General features: G+C 35.8%; 3 protein-coding genes and 2 pseudogenes across 3 annotated transcripts; 3 read left to right on the top strand and 2 right to left on the bottom strand.

Moving 5' to 3' along the window:
* The first annotated feature begins 2,224 nt into the window (after window positions 1-2,224).
* LOC110695097 (protein transport protein Sec61 subunit gamma-1-like) lies at window positions 2,225-4,547 on the top strand. Its single transcript, XM_021872307.1, has 3 exons — window positions 2,225-2,452; window positions 2,551-2,674; window positions 4,315-4,547. The coding sequence occupies exons 1-2, from the start codon at window positions 2,359-2,361 to the stop codon at window positions 2,664-2,666; spliced, it is 210 nt and encodes a 69-aa protein (XP_021727999.1). The 5' UTR covers window positions 2,225-2,358; the 3' UTR covers window positions 2,667-2,674; window positions 4,315-4,547.
* Window positions 4,548-4,896: 349 nt separating this feature from the next.
* Window positions 4,897-7,387, bottom strand: LOC110695096 (50S ribosomal protein L27, chloroplastic). The gene is made up of 3 exons (XM_021872305.1): window positions 6,952-7,387; window positions 5,469-5,570; window positions 4,897-5,395 (listed from the first exon to the last, which is right to left on the bottom strand). The coding sequence occupies exons 1-3, from the start codon at window positions 7,249-7,251 to the stop codon at window positions 5,213-5,215; spliced, it is 585 nt and encodes a 194-aa protein (XP_021727997.1). The 5' UTR covers window positions 7,252-7,387; the 3' UTR covers window positions 4,897-5,212.
* A 260-nt stretch (window positions 7,388-7,647) lies between these two features.
* LOC110695317 lies at window positions 7,648-11,161 on the top strand (annotated as a pseudogene).
* A 2,029-nt stretch (window positions 11,162-13,190) lies between these two features.
* LOC110695356 (acetolactate synthase 1, chloroplastic-like) lies at window positions 13,191-15,324 on the top strand. Its single transcript, XM_021872601.1, has one exon. It carries the CDS (start codon window positions 13,526-13,528, stop codon window positions 15,131-15,133), a length of 1,608 nt encoding a protein of 535 aa, XP_021728293.1. The 5' UTR covers window positions 13,191-13,525; the 3' UTR covers window positions 15,134-15,324.
* A 4,982-nt stretch (window positions 15,325-20,306) lies between these two features.
* On the bottom strand, window positions 20,307-25,595 carry LOC110695354 (annotated as a pseudogene).
* Window positions 25,596-27,475: the final 1,880 nt, after the last annotated feature.

Raw genomic sequence — 27,475 nt, 5'->3', positions numbered from 1 at the left:
GAGGCATCGTCGGAGTATTGTGTAAGTCCTCATACTTTTTTTATTTTTTTTTAAATAAAAACATCCGCCTAAAATACGCTTAAAATTTCCGGAACCACCAAGGTAGATCCGGAAATTTAAGGCAGATCTCCACATCCGCCTAGAATTTCCGAATCTTCCTAGGTGGATCTAGAAATTTTAAGCGGATCCACCTAGGTGGATCCGGATCTTCCTAGGTGGTTCCAGAAATTTTAAACAGCTCCACCTGATCTTTTATTTTTTTGAATTGATTAATTAATCAAATTTATTAATGTAATCTTTGTATTATTATTATTATTTTTATTGTGATTATTATTAATTTTGTGATAAATTGAGTAATTAGTATTATTATTGTTGTTGTGATCAATGTTGTAATTATTTGCTTATGTTGTTATTATTTGTGGACATTATTTGCTCATTTAATCTCTCTAAAAAAAAAAAATCAAATTAAGTAAAATCTGGAAAAAAAAAATTAAAAAAAAAAAACAAAAAGTAGAGTTCCGCCTGAAAATTCCGGAAGTACCAAAGAGGATCCGGAATTTTCAGGCGGATCCACCACCGAACATCCGGAAATTTAAGGCGGATGGGTAGATCCACCTAAAAGTTTCGGATCCTCCTTGGTACTTCCGGAATTTTCAGGCGGAACTCCAATTTTTTTTTTTTTTCCAGATTTTACATAATTTGATTTTTTTTTTAGAGAGATGAAATGAGAGTGAAGTGAGTTGTGATTTCAGAAATGAGTGTTGTGAGTATTTATTTACGAGGGGTAAATACGGAAGTTCATAAAAAAAATACGAGCGGTGCCTAGTAAAATGGGAGCGACGTTTAACAACCCCCTAGTTTAATTGCTTGTGAATCGTATGGTTTTGAGTAATTTTACTCTTATACTTATCCTTTTTTTTTTTGTTGTTGTTGTTGCAGTTTTAGGCCTAATTATGTCATAATTCAAGTACGTTCAAGTTTCAATAACTATTGAGTATAGTCTAACTACTGATAAACATGCTATATTTTATATTGATATATTCAAACCAAAGACATAATCATCAAAATAATTAAACAACTAAAGTTATTTTATAACAATATGTTATCTGCCTTGTAATTTATTATCTCAATGAGTATTAGCTAATATAGTAATAGAATTGATTTTATAAATTAGTAGTAATCGAATTCTCTCCAATCCATGCATAAAAGTGTATACATATTGCTCTCGAATCAAAATGGGCCATTTGATTTCCAGATCAAATAATTTTTTTTTGAAACACCAGATCAAATAAATTGGGTAAGTTCCGTTGTCGAATGTTTTATTTTCCTTATTATATTTTAGGATAATTTGTCAGGAAAAATCTAATAAAAGACACTTTTTGTCAGGAAAAACCTAATAAAGCGTTTTTGGCTCAAAAAAACATAATAAAAATCTTTTTTTGTTCAAGAAAACCAGACTCCCTATTCCGACGTTGACTGAACGTTTTCCGGCGTTGACCGTTACATGTGCCATGCACATGACCCTAAATTGACTATTTTACCCTCATTTGTTATTTACCCCTTTCCCTAATAACCTTTCTACCCAAATTAAATTCCCCCCTTTTTTATTCACTGTCTTCATCTCTCTCCTCACTCAATCTCTGTCGTCCGTCATTGTCTGCCATGATTAATATATTCATTGCCTTACACAGATTGAGTGAGGAGAGAGATGAAGACAGTGAATAAAAAAGGGGGAAATTTAATTTGGGTAGAAAAGTTATTAGGGAAAGGGATAAATAACAAATTAGGGTAAAATAGTCAATTTAGGGTCATGTGCATGGCACATGTAACGGTCAACGCCGGAAAACGTTCAGTCAGCGTCGGAATAGGGAGTCTGGTTTTCTTGAACAAAAAAAAAATAGTAGGTTTTTTTGAGCAAAAAACGCTTTATTAGGTTTTTCCTGACAAAAAGTGTCTTTTGTTAGGTTTTTCCTAACAAATTATCCTATTTTCTATTATTTTTAAAGGAAATTGTGTTTTCCATATGAATAAAGCTTTATTTATTTTTTGTAAGGATAAAATCAATGAAATAAATTTCCTAATAAGAATAAGAAAGAATATAAAACTAAAAAAACAAAGATGAAATTAGGAAAGTTTATTAAGGAAAGTTTATGGTGTGCGTGGATCAATCTTATTGGCTCACACACGTCTTCGCTTCCTACTTGACTTAGAATTACGAGAACTAAAATTTCACTACATAAACCGTAAAAACGCAACGCAGCTGCAAAACATTAATCCTTCTCACAGATCTATAATTCTCCAAAAAAATCCCTCTTTTTTGAGTTTCAATTTTCTCTCTCCTCAATTTCATCTTCATCAATGGATGCCCTAGATCAAGTTTTCGATCCTTTGAGAGATTTCGCTAAGGACAGCGTTCGTCTTGTTAAGCGTTGCCACAAACCCGATCAAAAAGGTATTTTGATTTAATTTTCTCTCTCTTCGGTTTTTTTAGGGTTTTTTTGTTTTGGATCTTTTGATTGTAATTTTGATTTTTGAATTTGGGAATTGTAGAGTTTACGAAGGTGGCTTTCCGTACTGCTGTTGGATTCGTTGTAATGGGTTTCGTGGGTTTCTTCGTCAAGCTCATCTTTATCCCGATCAACAACATTATCGTTGGATCTACTTAGATTGATTGGTAATTTTACTTTTCTTTTGTCAAAATTAGATTTGAATTCAATTTTATTTTCTTGTTAAATGTGGTTGAATTTGATCGATTTCTATATAATCTGGTATTTGCATGGATTTTGCAAGAGGATTTGGGTTAAATTATGTGTTCTAGTTTTATATTGATGCTGTTGATTGTGAGAAATTAAATGAGAATTGGGAAAATTTGGAAATTTAGTTGTAACGAATAATGATGTTTGTGTTAAATCATTGACTTATTGTATATTATGGATTTGTTTGATCGTGTTAGAACGTGGGTTTTGAGACGGATTAAGGCTGTTCTAGGAAAAAATTACTGACCGAAAGCTTCCAAGATTTGTGATTAAGCTATTGATAGATGTTTGGAAGTTGGAATAATATGGTTTCAAAAGCGGAATTGTATTTTAAAAAGCTTTATCTTAACATGCATCAAGCTTGAATGTTTGGCGGTAGCAAAGTAAACCATTGGGGTGTACTATTTCATCTACTCGTTCAAGAAACTAGGGTGAACTATGGCATCTACCCCATCAAAGAAATTGCATTGAATAATGTCATCTACCTATTAAAAATATTGGTGTCTTAGCTTGTGAGTTGAATTAGAAGTTCCAAGGTATCTTGGATGTTATTGCTTTAATACTCGCAGACTAGCTTCTAATTTGGGTCGGAATGGATTTTGTTGATGTTTTGGTTAGAGATGGATCCTTAAGAAAGCAGTAATGTTGTTTGTTTTGTGCTATATTATCTTTTATGAAGGTTTTTGTTGGTACATTATTTGAATTTGGTTGATGATTTTCTCCCCTATTTTCTTTTCAATTATACAGAATGCTAGTTTCTGGGAGGCCATTGACTTTGAAATATAACATTAAGAATTGAATCCATCTTAGGGTAGTTGAACATACAATCTCTTTTATCTTATTGGTGATTTTGACAAAATCAGATGGGAACCAGAATGCCATAGGACAAAAATTGTAACTTTTGCATGTAGAAAAGGATTGAGCCTGATTTCAACGAAGTGAAATATACTAGGAAAGAGCTTTCCAATTATGCTTCTTTTATCCCCAGTGTTAATGTATTATTCGCATGCCAGGGAAACTGTACCTGGTTCATTTAACTGCTTTTCATGAAAGCAATATATATTATAAATAGCTGAGGTAAGTGTTTAAAAGATGTTGAATATTACTCAACTTCACCAGATGATTCTTCCCACTCCATGCAATACTTGTACTGCTTTTTATAAATCCAATATGAAAAAGATCTTCGAGCCCAGGTAGCTCTACTGTCCTTTTATATAGAAGAATGATGCGACTTTCCCCTTATATCCCATCTCAGTATTTTAAAGCTTCTGTCAAGAATTTCATTGGTGTGACCTGGTTACATCTGAGTAAATTCTATGACCTGGGTGTGAAGAGTCTTTGTACCAATGAATTTTTTTTGTTGATGTTCATGTTCGAATTAGCTAAAATAGATCTACATGCATAAATACTAATTTTTTCTATGTGCTTATACTCTGTATTATACTGGTTTTAAGTCTTTTAACTCACCCGAGGTGTCTCTTCTACTTGTTCTATGCACCATACAGCTCTCTACTTTGCTGATTATTCCTTTGTAAATTAACCCCTTTCTCTTGTGCAGGTCATCTTGCTGCAATTTTGTCTGTTAGAGAGCAACAAATGAAGAGAGAATGGACATCAAATGCTTCAAGATTTATTTTGACGTATATGTTAATGTAGAGTAAACAATTTCATTAAGTAGAACTCGTTTTACAGTAAGGATATATTATGTACTTTTGCCAGGCTATTCAGTTCCTCAATGCCAGTTCAACTTTTATGACCTACTTCGTATGCTGTTACTCTGTTAGTATCTGACTTTTGTGTGCCTGGAATGCCCAGTTTCCTCCTTTGCTCAAGTTTGCATTACAATGCTGTTACTCTGTTAGTATCAGACTTTTGTGTGCCTGGAATGCCCAGTTTCCTCCTTTGCTCAAGTTTGCATTACATGTTATTAACTCGGCTAAATTTTCTGGTGGGATCCTAAATTCTCAAAATTAAACTAAAATCATGGTTGTAAATTGCCACTTCTGCCATATGCAGGGCAAACTGAAGATTAGTGCCATATCAATGTATGGTAAAGTGTTAAACTTGGCTGGGGAATTATCTTCAACAGTTCTAACTTCAATAGTATCAATACATTGTGAGTTGAGAAGTCTTCAAGAACTTGCAGAATAAATGTAAAACTGAAATCATTGTAATGTGATACAATAAAAGTGCTATACATTTCAGTAATTAAGATCCAATGTTCCAAAAACCTCTTAATTGTCAGCTGCCTTTCCATTTAGAATTGGCAAATACTAAATTCTAACAGCTTTATGTCAAAGTAGTACATATCTGCATTTGTGCAAAAGATCTACAATACATTGGAGGGTAAACTTTTGATGTGGTGACAAACTTAGTTACAACAACTAATTGAAAAACCATGCCAAAAAGAGGGAAATAGGATGCAAAACCAAGTTTTAAACCGACTAAGTAGGTCATCAGCAGACTGGATTTTCATCAGCATTTTCAGCGGCAGCAGATGCCAGAATTAGCTGTGGTTCAATAGAATATCCTTCCCTTCTTGCCTTCTTCTTCTCACGCTGAAGCCTGAAAGCCTCTCTTTTCCTTGCTCTGTAACTGTTGGGGTTTTCAGGCTGTACTTCTCGTGGGTAAACACTCACCTGGCACAACCTTGATGTCAATTGTGTGAACTGTGAATGTTACAGATCATACTGAAAATTGCTAAAAACTAACCTTTTTCTTGTCAGGACCAAACTTCTCAAACTTCACTAATCCATCGATTAGAGCAAAGATTGTATGGTCCTTGCCGAGTCCAACATTCTTTCCCGGATGGAACTACAAATAAAATCAATATTGTGGCATACAAAAAGTCTATAGTCAGCATATAAAGAATTACAGTCGCACTCAATGACAGTATTGCTCTTATGATTAGTTACTGTCTTACTATTCATAAGGATTCATCTTTGTGTTGTTTAATTGGTGCGCTAAAGAGTTTAAAAATGCTAGCTGGGTAGACACTGTGCAAGATAGGATACATTGCAATAAACATAGCACCGTGAAAGCAATTTCACAATGCTTCCCTAACTAAGATCCTACAAATCAACAATAAGAAAGTGTTATTCACCTCACAACAGGACACCACCTACACAGCAATTTTTTTTATGGGCAAATCACTTAAATTTTACACGTCGGTTCTTAACAGACTATTCCTACAATTACGAATAACTAATTAACTCCAAATTATAGTTATTCATAGTTCAAACCAGCAAAAGAAGTGCCAAACCTCCTAATGAATTGGTATTTTCCCTCAATCTCTCAGGTTGTAAACTCAGAGGTGTGTGAACTCTCATGAAGTTCTTGCAGAAAGATATCCAGAACCATCTTCCAAATTCTTATGTATAGAATCTGCCTTGTGCTCAGTGATTACAATACTCAGAAATGCTATAAGTTATGCCTATATGGAGTACATGAAATGTACTATAAGAACCTATGGAAAGACAATAAACTACTACTCATCTTCACAAAGACAACATACCCATAGAAAGAAGCAAAAGCGATAACAAAATTTTACTGCAGGACGATTCGTGAATTTAGCATCATAGAAGCTATGGCAAGATAATAATCCACTCATCTACACCGAAACAATTCTGCAAAGCTAAGTTCTGCACTATCCAATAATCTCTCCCATTTTCGCCTCCACAGACTCGCATACAAAATATGCAGTAAATTATTTGATGGGAAAGTCTTTAAAAACTATCTCCTCTTTTCACAGCAACTTGAATTAGATCAAACAATACAAATAACTCAATAAACCATCACAAATTCACAATCTCATCAAGAGCTATCCTATTTCCAGATATTTTGATACTAAGCAAGAACAACAATTATATATTACTCCATCTCACTACTATACCATAATTGCTACTAAAAACTTACAAAGTACTAACCTAATCATTATAATTTCCAGAACAATTCAATTGCCAAATCAATAAACCAATCAATATAAATAGCAGGAAAATTTACAGGTTAACAAATTCAGTTTAAATATGAAAAATTGCAATATAATTGAACTCAGATAAATTGATTAGCTATATATCGCATCAAAATTTACACAAAAACAACTCGCAGTATCATAATTGAGCAATTTCAATGATAATTCAACAAATTTATTCCTCCATTATTAATTATTCAACAAAATTAGGTCAAAACAATTCACCTTAGTTCCTCGCTGACGAATAATAATGGCGCCAGGTTTAGCAACTTGGTCACCATAAATCTTGACACCAAGCCTCTGACCTTTAGAATCTCGACCATTCTTAGTACTTCCAGCTCCTTTTTTGTGAGCAGATTCAATCGTCAGTGGAAATGGCGAAACTGAGAGAGGAGATTTTTTAGGAAGAGAAAGAGAAGAAGCTCCGAATTCGCCTTTAAGGAAGGATGATGAAGAGCTTGAAGTCAATGAAATTCCTCTGAAAGAAGCGATTAGATTGAAGCTCATTGCAGTAGTGACCGCCATTGTTGAGGTGTTTGAAGCTCAAAAATTGAGGTTAATTTGGAGTGAATTTCATCAAAGAAGATGAATGAACAGATGATGAGAGAGAAAGCGTTACCTTATCTTTGTGGCCCTTATTAAGGGATTGTAGTTTTGAGGAAGGCCCGTTTATTTGTGGGCTAATATTGGGCATTGGCACCATTTTGAGGTAATCAAGCTCATTGATCAAACATTTAAACATAAATTCAAAGCTTACAAAGTTACAAATTATTATTTTCTCCTCTATCCCTTATTTTTTGTCCCATTTGACTTTTCACGGTTTGAGATGATTCTAACAAGACCCCACATGAATATATTATAACTTATAGATTATCGAGAATTTATGGTCAAAGTTTTATAAGTTTGACCCATAAAATTACAATGGGGCAAAAACTAAGGAACGGAGGAAGTATGTATTAATAAAAATTTATACATTGAAACGAATTTAGCAACATCTAACATGATTTAATGAGAATTTTTGGTCAAAATTACTTTTTTTTTATTTTTTTATTTTATTTTTTATTTTTTTATTTTATTTTTTATTTTTTATCTTTTACTCTTTCAATTTTGTGCTACATCATACGTAAAGATAACTTTTTTTCTATAAACCATAAAAATTCAATCATGTAACATACAACTAAAGACACGAGAAAACAATAATTTTATTGATACTCCGTATTAATTAGTTTAGGGTTAAAATTCTCGTAACTCTTTTGATTAATCACTCTATCTCTCTAAATAACTAAGGTTTTGATATGGATTAACGTCACGAGATTTTGTTGGCTTATTCCATAATAGGAGTATGTTATACTAAAGTTGTGATATCATCTTTATAGATAGATTTGACACCTAAAAATAGGATAAAATTTCAATTATATCATTTTTGTGTATTCTGTTTGACCTGATAAAAGCATATCAATTTGAGTCTCAGAGGATCACGGTGAAGATTCAGCCATGTAAAGATCAGAAAACCCAACCTTATAATTTGCTCACTATCATAGCTTCTTCAAAGATGCGGAAAATTGGAAATATTCTTAGTATATACTATATAGCATGACATAAGTTTTAAGATATGGAAAAAACTCCTTAGCATATCGAATTAATATATATATTAACCTCAATAGTACTAATTAAATATAAAAATGGCTGCTTAATGATCAACAATAAATAATCATACCAACTTAAAAACCTCCAAATAAAAAAACAAAGAAACGCTTGAACTTCCACACAAAAAACTTAACAATTAAAATGTCAATAGTTGCTTCTAACTTCATTCCCACAAAACCACAATTAAACAAAAACTCTCCCAATTATAAAATAACCCTTTCTAGTTATCTTTACAACTATAATTATATCACAGTTTCTTTAGCTAACCCCAAACCAAAGCCTTTTAAGGCCCACTAAAACGTCTATTTCCCCCATTACCATAGCACCACATCACCCCCTTGCCCCAAGTGAGTCCCGAAAGGCGGCCGAGGTTCTTATCGAAGCACTCGAATGGGAGGGGGTGACCCATGTGTTTGCCTACCCGGGTGTGGCGTCAATAGAAATCCATCAAGCATTGACAAAATCCAAGTCCATCAAGACAATCCTCCCTCGCCACGAGCAAGCCGGGATCCTAGCAAGTGTAGGCTATGCACGTGCCTCCGGTAGGCCAGGCGTGTGCATAGCCACGTCTGGCCCCAGGGCGACTAATCTCGTGACTGGACTAGCTGACGCAATGGTGGACAGTGTCCCTATTGTTGCTATCGCTGGTCAAGTGCCTCGTAAATTGTAAGGCACCGATGCTTTTCAAGAGGTAGCAATGATAGATATTGCGAAAAGTATTACTAAGCACGTTTACCTTGTTCTTGACTCGAATGACATACCTCGAGTCGTTAAAGAAGCCTTTGTTATTGCCACTACGGGCCGCCCTGGACCCGTTTTGATCGACATTCTTAAGGATGTTCAACAAGAGATGATAGTCCCTCGATGGCTAGACCATAACATGCTCCAAGGGTACATTTCTCGATTACCAAAAACACCTAAAATTGAGGTGGTGCAGAGAATAGTAGACATGATTTTTGAGGCTAAGAAGCCGGTGTTGTACATAGGAGGGGGTTGTGTAAATGCATGCGAGGAGCTAAGGAGGTTTGTTGAATTAACCAGTATACCCGTTGCAAGTACATTGATAGGTTTAGGCGTTTTTTCGTCGTATAATAATAATAATAATAATAATAATAATAATAATAATAATAATAATAATAATAATCGTGAAATGTCATTAGGAATGCTAGGCATGCATGGTACAACGTATGCTAATTATGCTGTTGATAACTCGGATTTGTTGTTGGCTTTTGGAGTAAGGTTTGATGATCGAGTGACAGGCAAAATCGAGGCGTTTGCAAGCCGAGCTAAAGATAGTTCACATCGATATCGATGCTTGTGAGCTAGGAAAGAACAAGCAGCCCCATGTCTCAGTGCACAGTGACATTAAAGTAGCATTGCAAGCAACCAACACCATCTTGGCACAAAGACAAAAAGCCGCGAAAAAGGACAATTTCTTAGAGTGGAGGAATGAGCTACAAAAACTAAAACTAATTAACCATCCTAGCTCATACAACACAAACAATGATAATGTATACGAGACACAATACTACGACCTCAATATGCCATTGAGGTCCTAGATGAATTGACCAAAGGGAACGCAGTAATAACCACAGGAGTCAGGCAACACCAAATGTTTGTCGCGCAATATTACAAATTTAAGTCCCCTCACCAATTGCTAACCTCGGGTGGAATGGGTACCATTGGGTACGGCCTTCCAGCAGCAATAGGAGCCGTGATTGCACAACCAAGGAGCTGAGCCTAGTCATAGACGTCGATGGGGATGGTAGTTTCTTTGTGAACTGTAAGGATTAAAGTGTTCAACTAACTTGCAATCAACCCACAATAGCAATGAACAAACAAGCATAACAATCAAGAACAACTTTGAAGGAATTAAAGCAAGTAAAAGGAAGACAATGTTACCGTGGGAAAACCCGAGAACCGGGAGAAAAAACCCACCCTTGCACTATGGAGTAATATTGATGATGAATGAACTCAAGAATTACAAGCATGAATTGTATAGAATTCAAATGCTCCTCACAAACCCTCTCAAAACCTCTCTATGTGTTTAAATGTTTGTGAATCATCAACAAAGAGGCTTAGAAAAGGTATATATAGTCTAGGTAGAAAATACAATCCAACGGCTAAGATTAAAGCAAATCGCACAAGCCGAAAACGAAGCGACGAAATAGGGAGCATGGAGGTTCGGCCGAACCTACCCAGAGTTCGGTCGAACCTGGGGTGGTTCGGTCGAACCTCCTTGGGTTTGGTCACTCCTCCTCTAGAAATGAAAACTAGTGCACCTACTGACTTAAAACCGGGTTCGACCGAACTTTTCACAAGTTTGGTCGAACCTTAACAATAAGGCAGCTTCTATGCAATCTCCTTATGTCTCCATGTATTTATCTATCTCCACACTAATCCTAACATGAACATCCAAGAGTTAGCTACAATACATGCTGAAAACTTACCCGTTAAAATTATGATCCTTAACAATCAACAATTAGGCTTGGTGGTTCAACAAGAAGATGTGTTTTACGAAGGGAATCGGACACTGACTTTTTTAGGGAACCCGAGAAACGAGGGTTACTTGTTCCCTGACATGTTTAAATAAATTTGCTGAGGCGTGTGATATTCCGGGTGAGAGGGTGAGCAAGAAGAGCGAGCTACGCGAAGCAATCAAAAGAATGGTGACAACTAAGGACCATACTTGCTTGATGTTGCTATTCCATACCATGAACATGTATTACCTACGATTCCTAGTGGTGCAACGTTCGTAGATACCATTACCAAAAGGGTAAGAGCCTAGGAGGAGCTTCATATACTTGAAGAATGGTTACTAGCTAGTCAACCTCAATTTTTTAAAGCTCGACTTATTAACATGTGAGATCTTATTTAATTTGTTTCAATGTAAACTTATTATAATTTGAACTTATTATAATTTTTCACTCATATCATTATACGTGTTGAAGACATTACTTTTGATGTTTTTTTTTTTAATACAACACTTTAATCTGACCGAACTTTAATAAGCAATTAAAAAAGCATTTTTAGAGAGTAAATAACACCAAAACTTAATTAGAGAAGGAAAAAAAAAAAAAAAAAAAAAACCTAACGTGTTGATCTGATTCAAGTTTATTGTAATGAGCCATATGCCTAAGATTAGACAACTCAACTTCAATAAATAAAAATGATTTTTCTTAATTTTAAGATCAATGTAATTATCAATCAGTAATTGTAATCTGTTACAACCTCTGTTACTTTTTAGTTGCAACAAAGGGGTAGTTTTTGTGAGATATAAAAAATTCCTTGGTTGCAACTAAAAAGTAACGAAGGTAATATAATGATTAATAAATTAGAGACTTAAATTAGAAAGTAAGGATTATTTAGAGGATAACGATAATGCTTTCACTTAGTATAAAGGTTGGCAACTAACTCTCACATCGTGCAGTGGTGATGATCCAAGCCTCTAACGTTATTATTTATGACCAACTGACCTAGTGCATCTGTGCATGTTCGTAGGATTGTTGAGTTTACAATAAGCTTATTATGCACCTATCGTCCATGCATCAGACACTCAATATTATTTAAAGGGACAAATTAATGTTAAGGCTGTTAACATGATCGAATTTGCTCGTTGGAAATAATGAGTCTAACAGTTTTGCATAATAAGGGAAGAGTGCATGTACGTGATGATCTGAAGAACTTAGTGCCATAACTCTTACATAGCATTTGTTTTATATAGTAATTCGTACTACTACGTATATTTTTAATGATGTTGTTGGAAAATCGACACATATATGATCGAATACTTGGTCACTCAATATAAATAATGAAATTATTTTATTATTTAGAAATTTGTACGGGTCATCTAGGGTGTATGTACTGCCTTCATCTGAATTTGTCTGAACTTTATTTAATAAAGTTAATTTTCACCACCACAAATTTTTATGTGGCTGGCCACACCATGTGGCCAGCAATAATGGGGGTTACTTCATTAGTATTTTAGGGGTTACTCGGTCAGTATAATTGGGGTTATTTGGTCAGTGGTACAGGGGTTACTTTGTCAGTGGTATAGGAGTTACTTTGTTATTTTACAACCGGTCACACGGTGTGGCCAGCCGCACACAAAACGAGTTGTTTTACCATATGTTTGATAGAGCTTAATAATTAATTAATTAATTAATTAATTACCTCTGTTAGTTTTTAGTTGCAACAAAGGAATTTTTTATATCTCAAAAAAATACCCTTTTGTTGCATCTAAAAAGTAACAGAGGTAGTAACAGTTGTAAGGTGCCGATGGAATGCACCCCTGGTCACCTAAATTATATATGAGGCTATGTAGCTATATATGATCCAATATCAAGAAAGTGTACTTTAATTAGTATACCGATATGAATTACTACACATATTTAAACTACACATCTAAGATAACAAGAACTCAAAAAAAAAAAAAAATTAAATAAACATATTCTAATTGATAATATAGTAATAGTTGAAGATTTATATATATATATATATATATAATATACTCTTATTTCAAATTAACCGCAATACTCTGACTTTCACATTTGTCAATACACAATAGTTTTTATCAGTATTATTATAAATATCTTTAATAATCTTCTTAAGTAAAAATTAAGTATTAAAAATATCAATTGAAATTAATCCAGTAGCATTTTACATAATTACATTTGTGTTTTGAAGCTCTAATCGAGTACTTAAGCAGAAAAAAAAAAAAAAGTTATGCAAATTTATGGTTTATTATAAATATCAGGAGGTCATTTATTGCATGTTATCATGTTATGGTTGTTAGCACGAATTGCACGTTTGATATAATGAATTTGAGAGTTTTTCATAATGAGTGTTGAGTGTACCTGATGAAGAAATTACTAGTAATGAGTTTATGTTATTAGGAACTTGCACGTTGTTGGGTGCATTCTATTCACGTATATTTGTTGAACTTAACTTACACTACAAGAATTTATCTTAAAAGAAAAATTTTGTTCTAACAAAGGGGGCAAGTTAAATGTTTAATTATCAACTATGAATAATCATACCAATTAGAAATTGTTGTTTAATTATCAACTATAAACAATCATACCAAATAGCAAACATCCTAAAAAATAAAGAAAAGCTCGAACTTCCACACACACAAAAAACAACACCAAAAATGACAATTGCTGCTTCTAATCTCCTCCTCTCAAAACCACTCTTAACTACTAATTCCTCATTAACCCTTAATAGTTATCTTTCCAACTATAATTATACTACATGTTCTTTGAATAACCCCAAACCAAAGCCATTTAAGGCCACTGCAACCTCTAATTCCCCCATTACCATATCTCCACAAAACCCCATTACTCCTCCATTTGACCCTAATGAGCCTCGTAAGGCGGCCGACGTGCTAATTGAAGCCCTCGAGCGTGAAGGGGTGACCGATGTGTTTGCCTACCCAGGTGGGGCATCATTACTAATCCATCAAGCTTTGATTAAATCCAATTCCATCAAGACAATCCTCCCTCGCCACGAGCAGGGAGGGATCTTATCTAGTGTAGGCTATGCACGCGCCTCGAATATGCCAGGCGTGTGCATAGCCACGTCTGGCCCCGGAGTAACTAATCTCGTCACCGGACTAGCTGATGCAATGGCGGACAGTGTCCCCGTTGTTGCTATCACGGGTCAAGTGCCCCGTAAATTGATGGGCACTAATGCTTTCCAAGAGGTTCCAATAACGGATATTGCAAAAAGTATTACTAAGCATGTTTACCTTGTACTTGACTCGAATGACATACCTCGGGTTGTCAAAGAAGCCTTTATTATTGCCACTACGGGCCGCCCTGGACCCGTGTTGATCGACATTCCTAAGGATGTTCAACAAGAGATGATAGTCCCTCGATGGTTAGACCATTCTATTCCCCAAGGGTATATTCCTCGCTTACCAAATCCGCCTAAAATCGAGGGGCTACAAAAAATCGTGGAAATGATTTTTGAGGCTAAGAAGCCGGTGTTGTACATAGGAGGGGGTTGTGTAAATGCGAGTGAGGAGCTAAGGAGGTTTGTTGAATTAACTGGTATACCCGTTGCGAGTACATTGATGGGTTTAGGAGTTTTTTCGTCGTATAATAATAATAATAATAATAATAATAATAAACGTGAAATGTCATTAGGAATGCTAGGGATGCATGGTACAACGTATGCTAATTATGCAATTGATAAATCAGATTTGTTGTTGGCTTTTGGGGTAAGGTTCGATGACCGAGTGACGGGCAAAATCGAGGCATTTGCAAGCCGAGCTAAGATTGTCCACATCAATATCGATGCTTGTGAGCTAGGAAAGAACAAGCAGCCCCATGTCTCGATGCACAACGACATTAAGGTAGCATTACAAGTAATCAACTATATCTTGGCAAAAAGACAAGAAGCCGCGAAAAAGGACCATTTCTTAGAGTGGAGGAATGAGCTTCGAAAACTAAAACTAATTAACCATCTCACAAACAATAATGTTGTCTACGATGACACGATACAATCTCAGTATGCCATCGAGGTCCTAGACGAATTAACCAAAGGTAGCGCGATTATCACCACAGGAGTCGGACAACACCAAATGTTTGTCGCGCAATACTACAAATTTAAGTCCCCTCGCCAATTGCTAACCTCAGGAGGGATAGGCACCATGGGGTACGGCCTTCCAGCAGCAATGGGAGTCGCGGTTGCAAAACCAGGGAGCCTAGTCATAGACGTCGATGGGGATGGGAGGCGGTGGTGGTGGTGCCATTGAAGGAGTTGGGAGGTGAGAGGTAGGAAGAAGGAGATATAAGAATTTAAAAAAAAAAAAAAAATAGTCTCATTTGAGCAGATGGGGGTCAAAGGTGGGATTGTTTTAAGATTTCGAAAAGGTGGGATTGTTTTGAGCAGAAAAACCAAAGGTGGGATTATTAATTTCCATTTTTCCTTTACAATTTTACAATGCAATGTCGACAATTAGAGATATTAATCGTTAAAATAGTGCATTGACAAGCGTGATATAAGAAAGGTGTCAACTAAAAATCGAAGATAGTAACATTTATTCTTTGTACTTGTACATTGGTAAATAAATAAAGTCAAACCACTAAATAAGTTTAGAGCAAAAGGTTTATTAAAGTGTTGCACTTAAATAAATCAAAGAAATAATGGTCAAAGATTGCATTTAAAATTGCACAAAAGTCAAATGAGTTAAACGTTTAGGAATGGACATGGTTTGTAGTACTAATAACAATAGATACATGTTTTGTACTTATATATTTTGATTGAAAATTAAGGATCCAAACAAACAAATTTCATTGAGTAGTTTACTACACGATATGAACATACACTTGCAATTGCAAAAATAACTACAAATGAGGTTTATTACATGAATCTCTCTATCTAAATCCACGTGAATGGTATTGTTCAATCTCGAATTAAAACATTATTACTCCAATAATCTCCATTATTGGGAAGTAAAAAATCATCATAATGTTTAAGGATGATGACATAGGTTGAAGATGAAGTTTAATTTTAATGTAAAAGATGATTTAAGGTTGAAGATGATATTCTTAAAATTTGATTTTTTTTTTTTTTCGATTTTAGTTAAAAGTATAGGAAAGATAAAATGATTGTATTGTATTTTTCTTAAATATTGGCAGACAATGTACAGAGTATTTATAACATTACAAGAGTAAGAGGATAACAACAAAGACTACAAACTAGGAAGATAAGAACAGTAAGTTAGCTAACAAAATTGAGCAAGTCAACTCGTATAATTATGGAAGACGTTGAGCATCGCAAGGAATATCTGTTATTCTGTAACACGCCCCCTCAAAACGGGTAGTAATGACAGTCCGATTTTGTGAATAAACGTGGAGAATTGCAGTCGTGGAAGTGGCTTGGTAAGTGCATCAGCCAATTGGTCGTTTGTAGAAATGTAGGAGACACGTAATTTGCCAGCTTGCACATTCTCACGAACGAAGTGATAGTCTAGAGCTAGGTGTTTCATTCTTGAGTGAAACACTGGATTGGCACTTACATATGTGGCACCAGCATTGTCACAGTAGATTACCGAGGTAGGAGCTAGGGGATGCCGAAGTTCATGTAGAAGATTCTGTACCCAGAGTAGCTCGGCTGTAGCAGCTGCAATAGCCCTGTATTCAGCCTCTGTGGAGGATCGTGCTCTAGTCTTTTGCTTCTTTGAAGACTAAGAAATGGGGTTCTTGCCAAGATAAATGATGTAAGCTGTCGTGGAAATGAAATCATCGGTGTCCCGAGCCCAATCAGCGTTCGAAAAGGCATGGAGATTCGAGGGGGAATCTTTGTGGATTGTGAGACCCATGGTAGAGGTGTCGTTGAGATAACGAAGCAAACGGTGCAAGCATTGCATGTGGGTTTCGGTGGGTCGTTGTTGCATGTACTGGGCTAGTTTGTTGACGTCAAAGGCAACATCGGGACGGGTAAGACTTAAGTATTGAAGACTACCAATCAATGCCCGATAAAGAGAGGGGTCAGGGAGTGGTTTACTGGTGTATGTTAGGGGAGGATGAACCACAAGAGGGTTGGGCGTAGGTTTTGAGTTTTCCATGTTGGCTTTAGCTAGAATGTCTTGTATGTAACATGTTTGGCATAGGAATAACCCATTTGGTTGTTGTGTGACTTCCACTCCCAAAAAGTAGGAGAGGTTGCCTAGGTCTTTGAGAGAGAAGCGTGATGCAAGTTTGATGATGAAAGACTCAAGAAACGTGGTGTCATTGCAGGTGATGATAATGCCGTCAACGTACACTAAAGATATACGGTGACATTGTTAAGGAATAGAGTGAATAGGGGTGGGTCAGAAATGGCATTGTGGAATCCTAGTTGAAGTAAGTGATGTCGGAGTTCGGTATACCAAGCACGGGGTGCTTGTTTAAGACCGTAGAGGGCTTTATGAAGTTTGCAGACATAATTGGGGTATTCGGGATTGACAAAACCGGGGGGTTGGATTGAGTAGACATCATCCGTTAGGGTGCCTTGGAGGAAGGCGTTATTTATGTCGAGTTGACGGAGTGGCCAACCGTGAGTGACAGCGAGTGACAAAACTAGCCGCACCATTGTAGGTTTGATCACGGGGCTGAATGTTTCCCCATAATCGATACCTACTCATTGCGTGAACCCTTTAGCCACAAACCGTGCTTTGTGTTGGGTTATGTTGCCAGCCTTGTCTCTTTTGATACGGAAGACCCACTTGCAACCTATAAAATTTTGTGAGGGGGACGGAGGAACGAGAGACCAGGTATTGTTTTTCAGGAGAGCATTTACTTCGGCCTCCATGGCTTTACGCCACACAGGGCTTTTCAATGCTTGAGTGATGTTTTTAGGAAGAGATGTGTCATGTAATTCAGCATTTAGGTTTAGTTTGTTGATGGGTTTTGTAATGCCATGTTGCAAGCGAGTGACTATGGTGGACTTAGAGGTGGGCTGCTGTTGTGACGGAGGCGAGGAAGAGGGTGAAGGAGATGAGGAGGGTGTCGAGGAGGTAGAGGATATGGGCTCCGTGAGGGAGGGAGTGGGCGAGGATGAAGGGGTCGTGGAAGTTTCAGAAGGTGAATTAGGAGGAGATTGAGAGGAATTTGATGATTGTGTATTGGACGTTGGGGAAATAATGGTTGATATGGTGAGGGGAGCCCACTGGTTAAGCAAGTTAGTGAGGTGGAGAGGCTTTTTGTTAAGTGAGGTGAAGGGAAACACGGATTCATTAAAGTGAACGTGACAAGATACATATATACGAGATGTTTTTGGATCGAGACAATAGTATGCACTTTGTGTAGGTGAGTAACCAATGAAAATGCAGGGAATAGATTTGGGTTCAAGTTTATGGGACGTGTATGGTTTTAGCCAGGGATAGCAGAGACATCCGAAACTACGGAGTTTAGCATAATTTGGGTGTTGACCGAATAATTTAAAGAATGGAGAGACATTGTTTAGAGTTGGTGTGGGAAGCCTATTTATTAAATAGGCAGCAGTGGACGCAGCATGTGACCAATATTCAAGCGGCATATTTGCATAAGATGAAAGAGAGAGAAATGTTTCTACAATGTGTCTGTGACGGCGTTCAGAGTAGCCATTGTGTTAAGGAGTGTGAGGAGGAGTGGTGAGATGAGAGATGCCATCAATTGTGAGATAGTTTTTGAGAGTTAGGTATTCTCCACCGTTGTCAGAATAAAGAGTTTTAAGAAGGAGTTGGAAATATTTTTCAACTAAAGCATTGAATCGGATAAATATTTGTTTTGTATCCGATTTTTGTTTTAAGTTGTAGAGCCAAATATATTTGGAGTAGTGATCGATAAATATGAGATAGTATTTGAAGGTGTCATGAGAATAAACCGGTGATGACCATAAATCGGTATAGACATATTCAAGTGGTGCGTGTGAGACAATGGAAGAAATGGAGAAGGGAAGTTAGTGACTTTTATTACAAGCACAAGAGTTACAATCTAAAGTAGAGATGCAAGGAACATTAATTTTATTTGCAGAAATAATAAGCCTAAAGATATTTCTAGATGGATGCCCTAGACGATGATGCCAGATGAGAAATGAAGTTGTGCTTGTGTAGACCCTAGGAGAAGTGGAGTGGAGTTCATAGATGCCTTGACTAGACGTCCCTTGAAACAGGATGTTCTCCATTGAAGGGTCCTTTATAAGAAAGGAGTTAGATGAAAAAGATATTGAAATATTATTGTCAATGCATAGTTGGGAAAGAGAGATAATATTTTTAGAAATAGAGGGGACAACTAAGACATTGTTAAGCTTAAGAGAGGACAAGTAGCAAGAACCAAAATGAGTTATTTTAATAAGACCCTTACTATCACCTACAATAAGTTCCTCGGTTCCATCATAAGGGGCATGAAGGGACAAGTTTTAAGGTCATTTGTGACGTGGTGAGAAGCCCCACTGTCAAGAAGCCAGGAGCTGGACGTATTTGCGGGTGCAAGTTGAGTTGTGTTTGCTTGGGGTTTGTGTTGGTTATGGGGTGTTGTTGTTGGGCGTGATGGCGGGGGAGCTGCGATGGGGAATTGCTGGGTGAACAAGGGGCAATGGGCCACAACATGGCCTTGTTCACGGCACCATTGGCACTTGCCAAGGAAGGGCCGAGGCTGTTTTGGAGATGTTATAGGAGTGGGCAGAATACCGTGGGTGGGTTGACGGTTTGGTGGACGGCTGGAAGCCTTGGAGGTGGCAGCGAAGGCGGTTGCGGGAAGGGAAGAGGCAGTGGTGGTTTGTGTTTGTAGGATGGAAAGTTATTTGTTTATGAGCTTTTCGTGAAGCTCTTCGAAGGAAATGGTTGTGTCTCGGGCATTGACAGAGTCAACAACGGACTTGTAAGAATCATCAAGACCAGCGAGGACCCGGTCTATAAAGTCCTCATGATCAATGGGTCGTTTACCGAGAGCGGCAAGGTGGTCAACGCACTCCTTAAGAGAGCGCATATAGTCAAAGATGGAGGATGTGCCTTTAACAATGCGGTGAAATTTGTCACGTAACTGTTTTATATGGCCACGGGAAGGGAGGGCATATGTTTGATGGAGTTTCTCCCATAGTTGGGCAGAGGTTTTAGCTTGGGAGATGAGAGGCACAAGTTTGGGAGAGATGGTGCCGATTAGGGAGCCAAAGAGTAGGCGGTCTTGGCGAGTCCAGTAGGTGTGGTCAGGGTTAGGGGTGTCAACACCGTTGGTGGTGGTTATGGGAGATGGACAAGGTGTACTGCCATCAAAGAAATGGAAAACGTCATGGCCGACGAGCAGAGCCTCGACTTGGAGTTTCCAGGAAAGGTAGTTGGTCGGGGTGAGCTTAATGACGTTGTGCATGTTTACAACGATGAAGGGTTGTGAGGGGTTGGTGGGGTTGGAAAGTTGGTAGAAGGTTTCGGGTGTAATGGCCATGGTGATGCAGCGGAAGAGGGTGAATGGTGTGCAGATCAAAAATCTAATACCATATAGGAAAGATAAAATGATTGTAATGTATTTTTCTTAAATATTGGCAAACAATGTACAGAGTATTTATAGCATTACAAGAGTAAGAGGATAACAACAAAGATTACAAACTAGGAAGATAAGAACAGTTTGTTAGGTAACAAAATTGAGCAAGTCAACTCCTATAATTATGTAAGACGTTGAGCATCGCAAGAAATATCTGTTATTCCGTAACAAAAAGAAATTCCCGAAATTCCATGTGGTAAAAAAAATTATCTTCTAACCAAACAATCATTTGATGTCTGTGTATCATATGTGTTGGATTAGACGGCGAGGATTAAATAAATAAATATCAACGGTTGAGATTTAGTCTCCTATTGTAGTCGACCATAGTCGTTCGTAGTCGACAACTACTCTAGAATTTTTACCATTATTATTGAGAAAATTATAAATCAACATTATTATTCCATAATACTTAGAGATGAGAGTCTTTCAACGAAGAGGTTGAAGCTGTGATCATCTCCCACCATACTAACTCTTACATATCTTCTAGAGACGCTAACGCCGAACTTAGAGCCATTTCTTGCTTGGATCTTCAGCTTCCTCGTCAGCTGTTCAGCATCTTCACCCGTTTTACACTCCAACAACGCAAATGCTACCATAAATTGGATCATCAGCTTAATATCCTTGTACATCAAAGTAAATAGAGTATTGATACACCTCTCCCACCAATGCAAGTATAGGAGGCGTATCAATAATTTAATATTATTAGAGGTTAACTTAGAAGTGTATAAAAAAATCGTACGAGTACATTTAAAGCTCACAATAGCGGGATTTAATTTGAACCTAAAACCTAATATACCTAAGGTAGTTTAGAGTTTCTATGACAATTTCCTTTCAAAAAAACAAATTCTTTGACAATAATATTATTGAATTTATTAATTTAGATACCTGGAGTAGGATAAGTGAGCTTTCCCTTGAAGTTACGAATTCCGGAGAAAAGTCTCGGAGGATAACTACTTCACTGCGTTGGGCAATAGCTCTAAGCCTCTTCCAACGCAGCGCCAAGATACGGTGGCCGTAATCGAAGAGCCCCTCGGCTTCAAATAGTACAGGCACCTTTGGAGGCTTCACATGCATATAATCCACATCATGCTCATAACTATCCGCCACAAATTGGATGATCTTTGTAGCTCGAAAAAACCCTTCTTGGCAACTTCCAATGCTCATCAAAAATAAGTGTTTGTGCATCTTTTTGGCAATCTCTTTGTCCTTTACAATAGCCCACCTTTTAACACAAAATAATAACACCCTAATAATAGGCTTTTATATATTCACTCACCTAAAATTTGCTAAACTGAAATTATTTTTACAGATTCTCTATTATTTACAGAATTAGACGTATTAAAATTTATTTTTACTAATTAAACTTATTTTATTGAATTGGAATTATTTTTATTGAATACTCCCCCCCCCCTATCCCATGATAATTGATAAATTTGAGTTATTTAACTATTCACATACGAAGTATTAAACTTTGACAACAGTTTAATCTATTAAACATAGCCTTACTCCTCTGTTTCACAATAATTCATATTTTAGAGCAGCTTATGCTCAATGAGTCAACGATCCTTTATTAATCCGGAATCCGGAAGCTTATTAGCAATGAAATGACTTACCCTACTCGCGATCCAGCATGGCCGGTAGCCTTAGACAATGTAAAGAGCATAACATCATAGTCAGCTGGAGATGTTATGGGTGTATAGTGTGGCCAGTAGTAAGCAAGGTCATGTATCACCATCCCTTCTTCTCTCTTAAGTACCGGCTTTCGAGTAGTACCATCAGGGTTATTTGGAGATGTCACCACTTCAATGTATGGACCAGATTCCTCTTGGAAAGTATTAGCATCTCCTTTCCATTGATAGAGTTCTGATCTCTCTTGCTCTATTACCTCTTTGTAAAACTGTCCCCAAAAAATGAGATAGGTCATCAACAATTCACTAATTTCGTCATTTGGGATGTTGTTTAATGTGCAAATTAATTGTATGGGTAATAGAGCTAATTAGATAATTAATCAATTTGGATCTACTGATCGTTGTCAAACATAAGCCATAGGCCCATAACCTTAATTTACAAAATCCATATTTAGCCGTCTGATTAATTAAACGTATAGGGATGGCTTGTTACTTTTTTCAGGTAACTTTTAACTGTATGTCAGTTTTTCATATATAATAATTGCTCGCTTTAATATATGATTGTAACTAAGAGTAACACTTGAATTATTTTACGAGAAAAAGACAAATCAATGCAACCTTTTATTTTTGGATGGAGAAAATAAAACAATACTAGCATGCATGTTGATTCAAGATTTTTAAACAATAAAAGTGCACAATAAAAAAAATTACCGAGTAATAGGGCTCAGCACAAACAACGGGTACGTGCTTCTTGTTAATAGTAGTCTCCTTGGCAGTACAAGCCAGGGCACGAAGCGCAGCGATGAACAGTTGAGATGATCCTGTCCCTCCGATTATATACCGGCCCTCGGTCTCTGCATTTCCGACTACACGATGCACCCTATGGATGGCGTCTATGAACTCCGGCATCTGGCACAAAAAGTCAGCATCTTTAGGGTTTGGGAAATAGCTTATTAGCTCTGATGCTTTGATATTCACCGAGCATTCATTGTCCACTTTCTTCCAAAATGTATAGAACATCTTAGGGTCACCACTGTATCAATTGAGACATATATATACCTTATATTAGATTACTCAACTTCAATAAATAATTATTTTTTAAATTGATTTTTCATATTTTAAAATATACAGTAATTACCAATCTTTCTATAATTCATTTAAATATACGGAGTAATTTGCTATATAATATATGACATGACCTCATTGCGGCTCATATTTTAATTCGTTATAATGATTTTCAAATTCATGTAACAACCGTAGCAATAAATGACACGACCTCATCGACTCAAAGTTTTAGGGCACGCACTGATCATGTACTTAAGCAACAAAATGAAATATTATGCAAATATGAGTTGTTGAGGTCATGTCATCAATTGTTGTGGCTGTTACATGAATTTTCACGCTTGAAATATGAGTTTGATAGTTAAGCCTAATAACTAATGATTGATTAGTAATCGTAGTGATAAGATCGATAGCTGATAAGAAATTTATTATTATGGTTGTAACATGAATTTGCATGACTAATAATTGATTAGTGATAAGAAATTTATTATTATGGCTGTTATATATATGAATTTGCATGATTACTATTGATTGATTAGAGGTGATCATTTACGGGCTTGGGTGGGAAACGAGTCGGGCTTATAGTTCTTACTTTGTCTAACGGGCTTAATCTAGCAAACCCCCAAGCCCTTTTTGCGGGCTTGACAATTGGTCCATACCTGCCCCATTAAACGGGTAGAGCTTGTCTACGGACTAATAGGCTTAAAATCTTTGTTCTAATTTTATTATTTTTAGGACTTTCTTCTTATCATACCACTAATAAATAAAGCCGGTCTCGCAGCCAGGCCACGAGACAGCGACACTTGGCATTCCAGTTTTTCGCCAAGTGTCGTGTCACGTGGGAGATAAACAGGTATTATTGTGACACATATGATGCTAAGTAAGCGCTTTTTGGATAGATATTTTAAGATAAAATTGTTGCACAGAGTTTTATTATCGATAAAATTCTAATATTTCATATATACAAAATTAATCATAACTTTTAATAAATATCCTATAACTCAATTCTATTTCCATCATCAAATTCGTTTTAAAAAGTTCTTTAAAATAAGATCCATTTATAATATATTTAATCACAAACTTTTATACGTAGCTGGCCAAACCGTGTCACTAACTATTACAATGCAAGATCAGAGGTACTTCGTTAGTGCTATAGGGGTTACTTCATCAGTGTTATAGATAGGGGTTATTTAGTCAGTGTTAGAGGTTACTCAGTTAGTATTACACGGGTTACTCGATCAGTTTTATAGGGATTACTTTGTCCGGTCAGATGGTGTGGTTAGCCGCATATAAAATGCATTGTTTTTTAATTTATTTTAAAAAAATATTAGAGAATCAGTAAAAATAAGTTTTAATTAGTAAAAATAATATTAGTTTGGTAAAAATACTTTCACTTTAGTGAAAATAATTGAAGTTCAATAAAAATAATTTCAAGTCAATAATAACATAGATAGATATCTATTTACAAACAAAACTATACAAAGTACACTCCATATGATATCGTATGTCCAAATATCCTACATATATTATCAGAACGAATTATTTGACCGTATTTAACATTCACGTAAAAATGTTATCTTAAAATTTTATCAACCATCTAGGCATCGCCCGGACACAAAACTAGTTATTATATAAACGCTAACTAATCTTTTTATTATTTATTTAGTTTACAATTATTTTGATTAATTTATTTTGAAAATTTCTTGATCACAAATGATAAAGAAATTTTAAAAAATTAAAATCGTGACATATGTTAGTAAAAATTATGAAAAGACATATAAAAATGAGAAAAAAAATAGTTATTGTAGCTGATAAAAACTTAGAGTTCAATATACTTTCTTTGTATTTTTTTTTTCTATAATATAATGTATACAATTTAACTAACTAAAAATTTTTATTAAATTAGTTTTTATTAAACGGGTCAGACAGGCTAGCCCGCGATATAAATTGTCTTGTTCATGTTCGCCCATATATATCAGTGGGTCGGGCCTAGCCCCATCTAAATATTCATTTTTTTCAAAATTGTTGTCCAAGCTCGTCCCTTTTTACGGGCCGGGTAGAACGGGCTTAGCGGGTTGTCTCGTCCATGAACAGCTCTAAGATTGATTAGGGTACGGAGTAGATAGTAATAATAGAAACTTTACATCTCAACTAGGGAATAGGGTGCGTTCTCTTTACAAAGATCATGTACTATAGTTTTTTTTTTCATGTTTAAAGAGCCACAAGGGTGGGGGTGAAAATCTATCCCAGAATTTCCCGGAAGGAAAGCTCTAACCACTTGAGTTATCCCTCACTCTCAGATCATGTATTATATAGTATGTAGATGAATTTCAAATAAACATCGTCAAGTAAAATAGCAATCATGGGCTTACCGGTCAAGATCGATAACAGCATCGCCGCCATTGGACAAGTTGTGATCTTTGGTTGGCACCATTATTTGCTTTGCTCCATTTAATAACTTTTTTGACTCCATAGGTATGGTGATTGCTTGCTCTATAAACAATCTCTTTCCCTCTCTTCTTTCTCTCTCTCGATGCCTTGAGTTGGAGCTCATAATACTGACTGCACTCTTTCTATTTATTTATTTATACTACGTATAATTTGTGACTAATAAATCAAAGAAAATTGTCATCCCGATGATTCAGCATACCCACCCATGCATGATTACAATTGCCATCCCAATCAGAGGGGCACCTTCCACTGGGCCGAGTAATTAATTACTAAACTTTAATAACCCTATTGACTTATAAATATTGCTACATAATTATTAATTAATTTTGACCAAGTGTGCTAAGAGACATAAATTCCGACCCCTCTAATTTTTTAGACCAAGATCAACCACTAATTATAATGACCCATCATGCATGATTGCAAAAAAATTTTAATCTACATGTGTGTCAATGTAAAATTGTATTGTAAATACGAAGTACAGAGAATATCTGTTGTACAATTGTAAAGATTATTTCGTACAAAATGTTACTCCCTTAAGTCCCTCATCTTGAATTCCTCCTCATGCATGATTGCAAAACATTTTTAATCTACACGTATGTCAATGTAAAATTGTACTGTAAATACGAAGTACGGAGTATATCTGTTGTACAATTGTAAAGATTATTTCGTACAAAATGTTACTCCCTTAAGTTCCTCATCTTGAATTCTTCCCTATTCAAATACACCACTTTAAGGAATGTTAATATTTTATGTATAATACTTCAATTAAACATAGTCATGTGGATACTAGTTAAAATCTTCTCAACTCTTAATGTCTAGTTTTTCAACATCAACAAATTATTAGAGATATTTTAGTCGAAGTTATGCATTGATAAATTATCACATATATTACATGCATATAAAACTAGTATTAAATACCTAGTAAATATTAAAAGTTGTCTGAGTGGTGCACGAAAGAATTATCAACACTACAACGTATATCGAGTAATACCCTAGCAGGCTAACACAAGTCATGTTCCCAATATCAGATTATCAGATCGTCATTTAATTTGTTGTGTCGGTAACAAGCAAACACATAATCAAAATTTCATAACGTTGAATGGATTCACGTTGAATCAATATTTTTTTTGTAAATTACACCATTATTCACGTTTGTCGTTGACGTATGACATAGTAGGTTCAAATTCCAGCACGTCGAAGGATCTAGACACCAATTACTATCACACGATTATATAGCCATTGATTAGATAAGAGTATTAGACTATGCATTTATCTATCGATACTCCCTTCATGTTTTAATAAATATTACACTTTGACCGACACATAGTTTTAGGCAATTTAATTGACTTAAATAAAATAAGAAGTAAGTGGGGTAGTTGGAGTATTAAGAAATTATAAAAGAAAGATAGTGGGGTTAATAGTTTATTGAAAAGTAATGAATGTGAGAGGAGAGAAATAATAAAAAAAAGTAGTAGTGGCCGGGTTTATGGGGACCATGAGAAGAGAGAGATATAATATTAAAATGTAGCTTTTTGTCAAAAAAGGAAGTGTAACACTTATTTAAACACGGTCGCATTTCAATTAGTATTATGTAATCCTGGAGTACCATCTTCATGGTAGTCCACTTATTATAACATATTAAAGCGAAATAACATATGTTTAAAACAAAATAACATGTACATGTGAGACTATATAATGAAATTGAGCCAAAAAAATTCAGAATTTAAAATACATTCTCTCTCCACTTTCTATCTCCACTTTTTCTCTCTCCAAATTCTCAAACCTCCATTTTTACCTTATTGAAACCTTCTTTCATTCAACAAAAACTCCTAAATTTCATCCAAAATTTGCATTAGCTAGCATAAAATTGTGCAATTGACTGAGAATTTTCAATATCACATCATCGTGCATATAATGGGTTGATATTCATGAATTCATAGAAAAATGAACAAATTA

This window comes from Chenopodium quinoa, unplaced genomic scaffold, assembly GCF_001683475.1.
Source record: "Chenopodium quinoa cultivar QQ74 unplaced genomic scaffold, ASM168347v1, whole genome shotgun sequence".
Taxonomy (NCBI): domain Eukaryota; kingdom Viridiplantae; phylum Streptophyta; class Magnoliopsida; order Caryophyllales; family Amaranthaceae; genus Chenopodium; species Chenopodium quinoa.
The sequence above is the reverse complement of the archived record's forward strand: the minus strand, read 5'-3'. Positions and strand labels throughout refer to the sequence as shown.